Source organism: Lolium rigidum, chromosome 4 (genome assembly GCF_022539505.1).
Source record: "Lolium rigidum isolate FL_2022 chromosome 4, APGP_CSIRO_Lrig_0.1, whole genome shotgun sequence".
In the NCBI taxonomy this organism is placed as follows: domain Eukaryota; kingdom Viridiplantae; phylum Streptophyta; class Magnoliopsida; order Poales; family Poaceae; genus Lolium; species Lolium rigidum.
Window position 1 is genome coordinate 153,492,657 of NC_061511.1, and position 13,530 is coordinate 153,506,186.

A 13,530-nucleotide genomic window follows, 5' to 3' on the forward strand; every position below is an offset into this window, starting at 1 on the left:
TAACTAATTTTACTAACTTTTTTCTAACTATTGTTTCTAACTAATTAACCTAACAACTAATCTAGCTAACAAATGAAAAAAAAAGGGGGGCGGCGGCCGGGGCTCGACTTGGCGGAGAGGAGGTGGCCGACGCGGGCGGCGGCGGCGGGCGCGGAGGAGGCGGCCGACGCGGGCGAGCGGCGATGGCGACGGCGGGCGAGGAGCAGCGCGCGCGGCGGCGGAGGAGGCGCGGCGCGGCGGAAGGAGGCGCGCGCGGCGATGGACGCGCGCGCGGCAGGCGCGGGTGCGCGGCGGCGTGTGGGGGAGGAGGCGGAGGGCGGAGACGCGCGGCAGCGGCGCACGGCGACGGGCGGAGGTGGCGGCGCGTGGCGAGCGACGGCGGCGGCGATGGCGCGCGCGATTTCTGCAGCCTGGCGGCGCTGTGCGCTTCGTCTCCGCGGGATTGATCTCCGCGGAGACGAAGTGTTAACAGTTATAGGCACGGACCCTTACAAACCGGGACCAAAGGCCCCCCTTTGGTCCCGGTTTGTAATACAAACCGGGCCTAAAGGCCATTTTTGCTGCGGTTTTCGCTGCGCGCGCAAAATAGGCCTTTAGGCCCGGTTTGTAATACAAACCGGGACCAAAGGCCAATTTTTTAAAAAATTTCTATTCCCCGCCCTTATTTCAAATCAAAAAACACGCACCGGCCACCGCCATGCCACACGCGGTCCACCGCCGCCGCCATGTACTAGCCACCGGCCACCGCCACCGCCGCGTACCGCCACCGCCGCCACCGCCACCGCCGCGTACTGGCCACCGCCGCCACCGCCACCGCTGTACTGGCCACCGCCACCACCGCCACCGCAGTGTACTGCCACCACCGTGCACACGCGTTCACCGCCGCCGCCATGTATCGCCACCGCCACCGCCGTATCGCTACCGCCGCCACCGCCATCGCCGTATCGCCGCCACCGCTGTATGCCACCGCTACCGCCGTATCGCATCGCCACCGCCGTACCGCTACCGCCGCCATCGCCATCGCTGCGTACTGCCACCGCCACCACCGCCACCGCAGCAGTATCGCCACCACCGTCACACGCGTTCACCGCCGCCGCCGCCATGTATCGCCACCGCCACCGCCGGTAGTGGCCACCGCCGCCACCGCCACCGCTGTACCGGCCACCGCCACCGCCGTGTATCGCCGCCACCGCTGCATCGGCCACCGCCACCGCCGTATCGCCACCGCCACCGCTGTACCGGCCACCGCCGCTACCGCCACCGCTGTACCGCCACCGCCACCACCGTCACCGCAGCGTACCGCCACCACCGTGCCACACGTGTCCACCGCCGCCGCCGCCATGTACGGCCACCGCCACCGCCGTGTACCGGCCACCGCCGCCACCGCCACCGCCGTGTACCGGCCACCGTCACCGCCGTGTACCGGCCACCGCCGCCACCGCCACCGCCGTGTACCGCCACCACCGTCACCGCCATGTATCGGCCACCGCCGCCGTGCCACACGTGTCCCTTCCCCGTGCCACGTGTCCCTCCGCCGTGCCACACATGTCGCTACCCGTCGACGCCGTCGTGCGACGTGTAGCCACCGCTTCCACGTGCCTCGCCCCGCCGACGCCGGCGTGCGACGTGTGTAGCCGTGGCTTACACGTGCCATGCCCCGCGTGCGCATATAGAGCGACGAGTGCGGGCGCAACCACACGCCGCCACCGCCTCCGCTCATTCATCTCCGGGATGCCTCCACGTCGTCGAGGGGCGTCCGGTTTCCGTGGCGTTCGAGTGCGTCCGAGCGGTAGGTTCACCGCCGAGATACGCGCCGGTGGGCTTCCGCCTCACCTCGGCACGTACAACACGCCGGAGCCGGCGCGCGCGCGCTACGACGCGGCGGCGTGGCGCTTTCGGCGGCCAGGGCGAGACATGAACTTCCCGGATGTTGAATCGCTAGAGGAGGCGGAGTTCCTCGCGCCGCCGCCGTGCCTCGTCGACGACGAGGACCGCCGCCGGCACCGCCAGTGCAGCGCAGATCGCCATCGCCGAGCGCGACGAGCGCTTGATGCGCCGGTGAGGGCGCAGTTCCCCAACGATGCCGACAACACCGACGCGTTCTTTGCTAACCTTAGGGCACAACGCAGGTCCGACGAGCGCCACCGTCGGGCCGCCGCCGCCTTCGAGCTCGAGAACCCGAATACAACTTGGACCGAAAACGACCCTCGGTGGGAGGACATTTGGACGGAGACAACCTCCGACGACGAGTAGAGACTAGACTAGTAATTTATCTATTTTATTGTAATTTCAATAAAGTCGTTGTCGGTTCTATTAGTTTAAATTTAGTTTATAAAGTCGATGTCGGTTGGTTTTGTTCAATAAAGTGGTTGACACGAAATTTATTACGATTGAACTGAAATTAAAGTACAGAGCTCCTCGGAGAAAAGTTTCCCGCCACATACATGGAATTAAAGTACAGAGCTCAACTGAAAATTAATTAAGATACATCACCAGCATTCGACCGTTCTAGTCATTCAGTCATACTCGTGCCTAGCCCTATAGTACTCGCCACCGTAGTCGTCGTAGTCGACGTCATCATCGTCGCCGGCATCGGGGTCGCGGTAGTCGAACCTCGACGGGAGAGCACGCGTGGGCTGGGACCGAGGGTAGCGCAGCGGGGGCCACGGTAGGCCATGACGCCCGGGAGAGTCCGGCCGCACCACCACAGCCGACGGCCGGCCTCGTTGAAGTCCGAAGGAGGCGGGCCGCCCTCCTCGTGCCTCGGCAAGCGCCCTCTCACGCCGATTGATGAAGAAGCTTTCCCAAGTCGGGAAGTAGTCTGGGATGCCACCGGGGATTCCTCCGCCGCTCCGGCGTGAGCTCGAAGTAGTAGTGGTTCGTGATGGCCATCTCGCGCGCCACACCTAGAGGGACAGGAGGGACCGGTACGCCTCCGACGCTCAGCAACCAGCCGGTCGGGACACGGTAGCCCGGCGGGTAGGGGTAGTTCGACGCGCAAAGCGCCTCCGCCTCCCGGAGGGTTAGAGATATGATGGAAGCCATGGGACAGAGTGATGAGGTTTGCGTATATGAGTCTAGATGTGATATGTAAATGGAGGCCAAGCCTACATATATATATATAGTGAAAAAATTGGCGGGAGGACAGAGGCGGGAAGCAGTGGAAAGCGCGGGAAGAAAAATAGGCGGGAATGCAGTGGAAAGCACGGGAAGAAAAATAGGCGGGAATGCAGTGGCACCGAAAACATTAGTCCCGGCTGGTGGGTACAACCGGGAGTAAAGATCATTTTTTTGTCATATCTAACAAAAGTGTCGGTGGGATAAAGACGTGTGGGTAACCTTTAGTCCCGGCTGGTGGGTACAACCGGGACGAAAGATCCTTTTTTTGTCATCTAACAAAACTGTCTGTGGGATAAAGACGTGTGGGTAACCTTTAGTCCCAGCTGGTGGGTACAACCGGGACGAAAGATCCTTTTTTGTCATCTAACAAAACCGTCTGTGGGATAAGGACGTGTGGGTAACCTTTAGTCCCGCTGGTGGGTACAACCGGGACTAAAGATATCGGCAGGATAAGAACGCATGGGTGGACGCACCGCTCGATGAGATAAAGCATGTAGCGCACGACGCCTCGTCGAGTAGAAGCGGTGCTGTGCCTATAAAAGGAGCATCGATACGGCTTGCCAAGCAGATCAACAAGCCAAGCAGAGATTCATTCCCATGGATTGGAAAATCTCCCATGGCGCAGCTTCTCGAAGATGTTGTTGGTGCACACGCCCTACGGCATCTTCGGAAGCCGCGCCTCGAATTTTTTCCCCGCAAGCCCGTGAACGACTACATCTCCTCTAACAGCTGTTGGGGAAAGGGTTGGGAAATCTCCGTGGCGCAACTTCTCGAAGATGTCGTTGGTGCACACGCCCTACGGCATCTTCGGAAGTTGCTCCTCGGATTTTTTCCGCAAGCCCCCGAACGACTACATCTCCTCTAATAGTGTTGGGGAAAGGGTTGGGAAATCTCCCGTGGCGCAGTTTCTCGAAGATGTTGTTGGTGCACATGCCCTACGGCATCTTCGGAAACCGCGCTCGGAATTTTTCCCCGCAAACCCGTGAACGACTACATCTCCTCTATATATATGGTACAAAAAGCCAACCACATCTCCACTTTTCATATCTTACATACAGTTAAATGATTACACAAAAATAAATGGGAAATTAATTGCCATGTTGAGATACTCATTTGTGCCATGGAGCATCTTCATCATTTAATCTTCTTCGGCCTTAACCATGGAGCATCTTCATCATTTAACTTGATGCTTGGATCAATGTTCACTCGAAGGGTGGAATTTCATCAAACTTATTATAATCTTCTCGACATGTCCTGTCTTGTCCTCCACTCCCACGATGTTTCTTTTTCCGTAAAGAACTATGTGGCGCTTTGGCTCATCGTTTGATGTATTTGTTTCCTTATGTTTTCTTTTTCTTGGTTTGCTAGACATATCCTTCACATAGAAAACTCCGGGCCACATCCTTGGCTAGGACGAATGGTTCTGTCTCTATACCCAAGATTGTTGAGATCCACTATTGTCATTCCATACAACTTGTCTACCCGAACCCCGCCTCCTCGTTTTGTTGACCCATTTGCACCTAAACAAAGGGACCTTAAAAGAAGGTCCATACTCAAGTTCCCGTGATATCCTCTATGTAACCATAATATGTGTCATTTGGGCCTTCATTCATTATTGCATCAAAGCGGACACCACTGTTTTGGTTGGTGCTCTTTTTATCTTGGGCGATCGTGTAAAATGTATTCCCATTTATCTCGTACTCTTGGAAAGTCACTACAGTCGAAGATGGTGTCTGGGCCAGCAAGTACAGCTGATCTTCAATATCTTCGTTATTCAGGAGATGTTTTTGCAACCAACCGCCGAAAGTCGACATGTGTTCACGTCTAATCCAATCGTTCGACCGCCTCGGTTCCGGGAGCGTAGAAAGTTCTTGTGCTCACCGATATACGGAGCCACCATGGTGGAACTTTGTAGAACCGTGTAGTGTGCTTGAGTCAAAGAAATCCCGTCCCTACATATCATTGATTTCCTTCCTAGCGTGCCTTTTCCACTTAGTCTCCCTTCATGCCGCGATTCGAGAACACCAATCGGCTTAAGGTCGGGAATAAAGTCAACACGTAATTCAATGACCTCCTCCGTTCCATAGCCCTTGGAGATGCTTCCTTCTGGCCTAACACGGTTATGAACATATTTCTTCAAGACTCCCATGAACCTCTCGAAGGGGAACATATTGTGTAGAAACACAGGACCGAGAATGGAAATCTCATCGACCGTGTGAACGAGGAGATGTGTCATAATATTGAAGAAGGATGGTGGGAACACCAGCTCAAAACTAACGAGACATTGGACCACATCATTCCGCAACCTCGGTAGAATTTCTGGGTTTATTACCTTCCGAGAAATTGCATTGAGGAATGCACATAGCTTCACAATGGGCAATCGAACATTTTCCGGTAGAAGCCCCCTCAATGCAATCGGAAGCAACCGTGTCATTATCACGTGACAGCTCATGAGACTTCGGGTTCGGAATGTTTTCTTCTCCATATTTATTATTCCCTTTATATTGGAGGAGAAGCCGTACGGAACCTTGATACCGCTAAGACATTCAAAAAATATTTCCTTCTCTCGCTTTTGTAAGAGCGTAGCTGGATAAATGACGTCCTTTAACTCTCTCATGCAGATTTTTGGGGTCTTTCCAACGTTGCCGGTCCTCCCGTGCTTCGGTGTATCTTTTGTCTTCCCGTACACGCCCGTAAAGCCTAGCAGGGTTCACGCAAAGATTCTTCGTCACGTGCATCACATCGATTGAAGAGCGGACTTCTAAGACTTTCCAATATTCTAGCTCCCAAAAAATAGATTTCTTCTTCCACATGGGCGCGTGTCCGGCAGCGTCATTCGAACAGCACCGTCCGCCAGGACCCTTTCCAAATATTACATCTAGATCCTTGACCATACCAAATATATCAACACCATCACGATGGGAGGCTTCCTCCGGTGATCAGCCTCACCGTCGTAATGCTTGCCTTTCTTTCTTACGGGATGGGTAATCCTAAGAAATCGACGATGCCCTGTGTACACGACCTTCCGACCTTTTTCCAAATAATCACCTTCGAGCTCATGTAAACAAGTGTGTGCATGCATTGTATCCCTTGTTTGACTGTCCTGAAATGTTACCAAGAGCAGGCCAGCCATTGATGGTTACGAAAAGCATCGCTCTTAGGTCAAATTCCTCCCGCTTGTGCTCGTCCCACACACGTACACCCGCTAGGGACCACAGCTGTAGAAGTTCTTCGACTAATGGCTTCAGGTACACATCAATGTCGTTCCCGGGTTGCTTCGGGCCTTGTATGAGCACTGGCATCATAATAAACTTCCGCTTCATGCACAACCAAGGAGGAAGGTTATATATACAAAGAGTCACAAGCCAGGTGCTATGGCTGCAGCTCGCTCTCCAAAAGGATTCATGCCATCCGTACTTAGACCAAACCTTAAGTTCCTTGCATCCCGTGCAAAGTTTGGGAACTCTCTATCGATTTTTCTCCATTGGGATCCATCAGCAGGGTGCCTCAACATCACGTCTTTCTTACGGTCTTCTTTGTGCCATCGCAACAACCTAGCGTGCTCTTTATTCCTGAACAAGCGTTTCAGCCGTGGTATTATAGGAGCATACCACATAACCTTGGTAGGAACCCTCTTCTTGGGGCACTCGCCCTCAACATCACCAGGGTCATCTCGTCTGATCTTATACCGCAATGCAGTGCACACCGGACATGCATCCAAATTCTCGTACTCACCGCGGTAGAGGATGCAGTCATTAATGCATGCATGTATCTTTTGCACATCTAATCCTAGAGGGCAGACAATCTTCTTCGCTTCGTACGTATTGGCGGGCAATTCGTTACCCCTTGGAAGCTTCCTCTTAATTATTGTCAGCAACTTTCCAAATCCTGAGTCAGTGACACCGTTCTCTGCCTTCCATTGCAACAATTCCAGCGTGCTGCCTAGCTTTTTATGGTCATCTTCGCAAGTTGGGTATAACAATTTGTTTGTGATCTTCTATCATCTTGTCGAAGGCCAACCTTTCCTTTTCAGTTCACATTCTCTCCTTGCATCGAGCAATGGCCCGACCAAGATCATCATCGACGAGGCTCATCCGGTGCCTCTTGATCTTCTACTTCATTGTCTTCATTGCCTTCTGCAGTATCATCGTATTCAGGGAAATTGGGATAACCGTCATCATCCTCTTCCTCTTCTTCATTGTCTTCCATCATAACCCCTCTTTCTCCGTGCTTGGTCCAACAATAGTAACTGGGCATGAAACCGGATCGCAGAAGGTGGCTGTGAATGAGACTCAAGTGAGCGTAATTTACGGTATTCTTGCAGTTCACACATGGACAATACATGAAGCCACCATGTTTGTTTGCCTCCGCCACGGCCATAAAATTATCCAGATTCCGAAGTGAACTCGTCAAACCGTCGGTCAATGTACATCCATTGCCGATTCATCCGCATGATATAATTTAGCTGATCAAAATCATTACGAGAACATCACGATGTATATATACACATGCATTTTATCAATTACAGATGAAAATGATAAAGTTGTTAACCTCGATGAAGAAGAAAAATCAAGTGGCAAATCCTCTTAAGCATTTCATCAAACACCTCTTGTGCATGTGAAGAAGAGAGGAGAGCAATACACCCCTCTTGTGAAGAAAGTGAAAAAATGGCCAAGTGTGGCTAACACTTGGGCAAGGCAAGGTAATATAGCCAGATTGGGGACCTTGTCCCGGTTTGTAACACAAACCGGGTCCAGAGGGGGGGCCTTTGGACCCGGTTTGTAAACCGGGACTAAAGGTTTCCCACGCCTGACACCACCTGCCGCGCCCTGCCGTGGACCCTTTAGTCCCGGTTTGTATTACAAACCGGGTCCAAAGGCCACTACCGGACAAGCTCCAGTGTGTGGGGTCGTCCTGGGCAGAAACGAACCGGGACCAATGCCACCATTGGACCCGGTTTGGTTCAGCACTGGGACATTTGCTTGGGACCAAAGGCCTCTTCTCCACTAGTGAGAACTCCAAGATCGGTGGTCTGCAAGCGGGAGCCGCGAGCGGCGGCGGCTGGGCTAAGATTCTAGAACTGTCAATGAGATCGATCTGGAGCCCGACTATTCTGGCCTCGTCCCCCTCCCCTGCCGCCTCTCCTCCTCCCCCGCAGCGGGTCTGCCGCTACTCCTCTGCCGCCTAGCGCCGGTGGCCGGGGATGTACTGCCATCCTGACATCCACGCGGAGGATCGTCGGGGCGAAGTGATCACCTTCGTGATTTAGGGGATGAGCGACGTCAGTACGTAAGAGAGAATGAGAGCTGAGATCGAAAGAGAACGAGTGAGATCACGATCATGACTATTTGCTCATACGTAGCAACTTTAAGGTTTGTGCAGGGACTTTAAGATCCGTACAATTTTATTCTATGATTTGACCTCTCTAAAGGACACTCCTATTCTATAATTTTCGTAAAATATACTAGAGGTTCCGGTCCCACAAATTTTGGTTCCGGTCTCATATTTTTGGTTCCGTCAGTTTGGTTCCGTCTATTTAACACCGTCAGATCAAGGTTAATGGATGGTTATTAAAAATGCCAATCACTGTAAAACTTGTACTATTAAGTTAAACCTCGGTCAAGTGCATCATCATTGGTTTGCAGCTGACTACGACTACGAATTAAGATATTTCTTGTCTAGATGGGAGTTGGTCGCGCCCTAGAAAAATGGTCAGTAGTTTGTTTTAGTGGCATACCACACACATACCCATGCTTTGACGCAGTAGTCGTTGGCAAATTCTGAAGAACTTCGTGGACTTTCACGTTAGACTCTTGATAAAATAAAATACATGAATATACACATTCTAATCCCAGAAATACACAGCCCTATGCTGCGTGTGTATCCGTGTATAGTTTGGAGTCAACTGTCAAGCGTACGTGCGTGGGCAAGGCACGAACGATGATCCCTTCGCGGCGAGCACGCCTTGCCCACCACCAACCCCATCACAAAAGGTCCTGGCCATTGGAGGCCTTGGAGGTACCAATATTTTTTGCCGGTTCCCGACAAGGAATTCCGATCAGAAAGAAGCACTACCTCGCATGGCACGAAATCGATTGACGGTTGGTCCGGCGGAGGGCTCCGATCACCCACACGCTCTGCTGCTGCATTAGCATCACTGCCGGGGCGACACGACAAAGCAAAGAATGAGCGACAAGTTGATCATGACGATGATGGTTCCAGTTCGCCGGTGCCGGCAGAAAGGGTCGGGTCGGCCATACAAAAATGGCGGAGGCCCCAAGCGAATCCAATGAACCCTTGGGCGCACCGAAAGCGGATGGCGCCAGCCGAGAGCCGCACGCCGTTGATTCCTCAGGGAAAACAATGGAAAAGGAGAGGCTTTAAATTATAGCAAAGAAATATGGGATGTCGTGGTGGTGACGATGAACAAGGACGGAAGATCATGCTGGTGACGAGGAAAGAGGGGATCAACAGCTCTAAAGTATGTGACAGCTAAATCTAGTCCAGACAATAGAAGCGAGCCAGGCGAATTTGGAGAAAGCTTCGAGACAGATCGAGCAACTGCCGATTTGTATCATAGCGAATGCTTTAGATGTTGCACACGCCTGCAGTCTACCTGAGTCTTCATGGGAAAAAGAAATCTAGCTGAGTGCTCATCTCCTAGCTGCAGGTTATGCATTGAAATTCGAGAACTTTGTAGGATTTTTATCCATAGAAAATTTTCCTATACAACATCCTAGCTGCAGTCGCTATGGAAAAAGAACCTTGTAGGATTTTTATCCATAGAAATATTTTCTATAGAGCCCATTTGATTCAAAAAAAAATATAGGATTCTTAGTTTGTAGAATATGGATAACGACGACGAGGTGATGCATGCATTTCATGACAATCCGGTCTTCTTCAACTAGAAGAAAGAAATCAGAACCAAGGCAAAGATTGGAGGGACGTGCCATGCTTTACACCGACTATTTCACCGAATAAGTTACGTATACCTCCAAAAAATTAGAGCATGTGGAGCCACAAAGGAGACAACCAACTGGTTTTATTTAAACTATGTGAGTTATTGATTTAAATTTAATTATTAGCTATTGTAAAACTATTTATTTATGCGCTACATTATTTATTTTACAAACATAGCCGAAACTGAAATAGTTCAAAACCCTTCGCTGATCGTCCGGTTGAAAGAAACCGCTGGACAGAGACATCCCAAAAACGGCAACCCACGACAGTGTTCCCAAAGGGTGTGTGCCATTTGAAGGACGCGGATGGGAGCGTCAGAGTGAAACTTCAAAGCCTGCCAAACCTGACTACAGGAAGAACACGCTAGGCAGTCAAACATCACAATTAAATCACAATTCTCAACATGTAGGATTTATCATTAGTCAAAGACACCACCACAATCAGTAGAAAGAACAATTACATACAGAAGTTTCTAAGAAGGAATACCAATTAGAGAAGTGGAAACACATGTGTAATCCCAGTTCAGTACAACACGTTCATCCGTAGCTTCAAAGTCTAATTTAGCACCAGGGAGAGGAAAAAATACCCATCGGAAAACTGGACACACAAAGCGCTCTGACCGTACAAAATAGGAGGACCTACAATTCTTTACACGGACATTTCCTTGGTTTGCATGCTGGAGCCCAAATTGATAATAGGATTGGGCTCCAAGCTGCGTCTGTCTACAACTCTAGTGTAACCAACACAACTACACCTCTACGATCTCATCTCCGAGACCCTGCCAGTTACCACCTTCTCGGGTCGAAAGCCCTTAGGGTATACAAGCACCGAGTCGACGCACAGACCGCCCTTCGTGTGCGTGCAGTCGATCTGCGCCATTGAGAACTTCAGCTTCAGTGCTTCACCAGGCTTCGAGGCCACAAAATCGCCTGCATGGTACAGAACCCAGCTCCCAGGCTCATCCAGATAGCATTGAGATAATGCATTCTGACCATCGGAGGTGGAAAGCTGGAAGCGCACCGGCTTCTTGTCCCAGCCATGGATGTGCTCGGAGCTACAAACACGGCGTCCAAACCGCTTGGAGAACTTCCCGAGATGAATCCTGAAGTATAGACTGTAGGTTCCCACGGGGAAACTGAAATCGAGCTCCCCAACCACTTCAAACCACCAGATTTGCTGAAGGTATGCCACAGATTGGAACCTGCATAAGCAAAATGGGTTCAGACAATGGTTCCATGGCAAATATCGTCATGCATCCTTATTTACTGCACACATGAATACATTTACGCGGGGTACTAACGTCATCCCACTGGCACCATAGTAGACACATACTTCTGGTGCCATCACATGGAAGTACTTTCTCGAAATTATATTTTAACAGCATTGTTATGATATAAGCAGTTATTAATGTTGAATTTATGTGTATCAGGGCAGCAAGCAACGTGTGTGTACTTTATACAAATTATTATCTACAAAACTGAAAGCGTGTATGACTGTATGTATTCGTAGATATCATGTCTCTGATATACGTTTGCCCATGTGAAACAAGGAACAGTTCAGTCACAAAATAAAGTATTCTGTTGCCACTTGCAAGTTGCAACTCAACTAACGTTTCTTTTAATTCAACACAAACTGAAAAATAGACATTGGTTCAGAAAGTGCAAGGTTCCAAGGCAATATTTACCTTGATTCTGTGGTCGGCATATGTGTCCAATATCTTCTGTCGTCGATGCCAGTTATCACCAGAGCTTTGGAGGATAGCGCCATGCAAACTCTACCTTTGCTCTTCTCCAGCCAGAACTCCTGCAATTAGGAAGGACAAGAAATTTCAGAAAAAGCTGGCAGTTTGTGTAAAAAAAAGTATTTGTAGCTCCCAAAAATAAAAAAGAATCATGCGTTTTTCTGGGCTGAAGATATGCAAGATTTCAGATAAAAGTTCCAATAGGGCTCAAATTTGTGAAGTACGTAATTTACAGGAAGCGAAGAAATCCTCCCTATGTTCCAAATTAATTGACTCAACTTTGTCTGCCTGGATACAAAGTAGGGTCAATTAATTTGGAACTAAGTTTTAGAGATAAAAGACACATGACAAGTTCTTCCAGTCAACAGTAATTAATTTTGGAATGATTCAGAGGGTCAATACTTTATCTGGATTAAGTCGTGAGACACGGGGGAAGCAAATTAATTCAGCAAAAGATGCGTCCCAACTTGCAGGTACTACTAGAACACAGGACCGATGGTTGAAGTCATAATTAAGCGCATGGAGAGGAAAGGAAAGGGACATACTATTCGTCAGGAAAAAAATATCTGACCTTTGTGCCGTCATCGAAGGTCACGGGCCTGGAGAGCCTGGCGTAGATCTCCTTCTTCCCGGCCCGGCGCCGCCGCCTCCGGCCCTCCTCGCCGCCGCCCTCGACGTAGCCGATGAGGTGGCGGTAGTTCTCCGGCAGCTTGGCCTCCCACACGAAGTCGGCCCCGGCCGCGCCGCGGAAGGCGCGGTTGAGGCGCGCGAGCGCGCAGATCTCCGGCGCGTCGAGGCGGAGCAGCACCTCGGCGGCGCAGAGCTCCGGCAGGTCGCCCATGCCGGTGGCGCCCGACGCCGTCGCGTCGCCGCCAGTCCCAAAGAAAAGGCTCGAGACTCCCGCCCCCATGGCCTCCCGGCTCCTCCAGTCGCAACGACCTCGCAGACGCAGCGCTGACCTTTGTAGATGGAACTCGATCCCGAATCAGACGATCCCCGGCCTCAGTCGATCAGAGAACCCGATTCCCGCGCGCGTGGTGGAGCTCGTGGTCAGGAAGAGAGCATCGGCGAATGGAATCCTCCCGGAATTTGTTCGAATTTCTCGCGTCGTCGCCGCTTGACGGAAAAGCAGAGCTTTTTATGGAGGAAAGGAGGGTAGGAAGGAATACATAAACAGGAAGAACGGAAAGGAAGCGTCGCGGAAGGGAATAAATAGACGAGGGGGCTAATGGCGATGGATAGGGTTTCATGGGCAGTTCCGCTCACGGCTACACCCTCAGAGGACCTTCTAATGACTTTTAGATCCTTGAGTAGGACTTGTTTGTAAGATTGCAACGGAGCGGAAATATCTCGGAGGGCACGTTCGTAAATGCCGGAACCACGGTCCACTTGGAAATCTCGGAGGATTAACAGATTGGATATTATTACGGATTAATAGCCGCCAGTAGCACGAGACATCCGTGGACGCGGTCCACTGCACCGGGCGGATGGCTGCAGGCTAACCAGGCCAGGTGGTCCGTGCGGTGGGTGCAGGGAGCGTGGCACCGTTGGAGCTTGGAACTTTGGAAGGAAGGAAGGGTCGCCTGGAGACTTCCGTAGATGGCCCACCGCGTCGCGCGCGGACAGCCTGGCAAGCTGCTATATCTGATTCTGATCTTATCTTTGCTTTAACTAAATCCGGCTTAATTACCGCGTGCATGCAATTTTTC

The 13,530-nt window shown here is 51.3% G+C and overlaps 1 protein-coding gene across 1 annotated transcript; it reads right to left on the minus strand.

Annotated features, from left to right (window-relative positions):
* Positions 1-10,569: 10,569 nt before the first annotated feature.
* On the minus strand, positions 10,570-13,007 carry LOC124706047 (F-box protein PP2-A13-like). The gene is made up of 3 exons (XM_047237712.1): positions 12,393-13,007; positions 11,765-11,883; positions 10,570-11,281 (listed from the first exon to the last, which is right to left on the minus strand). Exons 1-3 carry the CDS (start codon positions 12,729-12,731, stop codon positions 10,837-10,839), a joined length of 903 nt encoding a protein of 300 aa, XP_047093668.1. The 5' UTR covers positions 12,732-13,007; the 3' UTR covers positions 10,570-10,836.
* Positions 13,008-13,530: the final 523 nt, after the last annotated feature.

What these genes read in the sequence shown, in the direction of transcription:
- LOC124706047 (XM_047237712.1), bottom strand. Translation starts at nt 12,731, where the DNA reads ATGGGGGCGGGAGTCTCGAGCCTTTTCTTTGGGACTGGCGGCGACGCG. An exon ending in CCTTCGATGACGGCACAAAG is followed by an intron (nt 11,884 to 12,392) that starts GTCAGATATTTT and finishes TCCTAATTGCAG; the next exon opens with GAGTTCTGGCTGGAGAAGAG. An exon ending in ATGCCGACCACAGAATCAAG is followed by an intron (nt 11,282 to 11,764) that starts GTAAATATTGCC and finishes TTGCTTATGCAG; the next exon opens with GTTCCAATCTGTGGCATACC.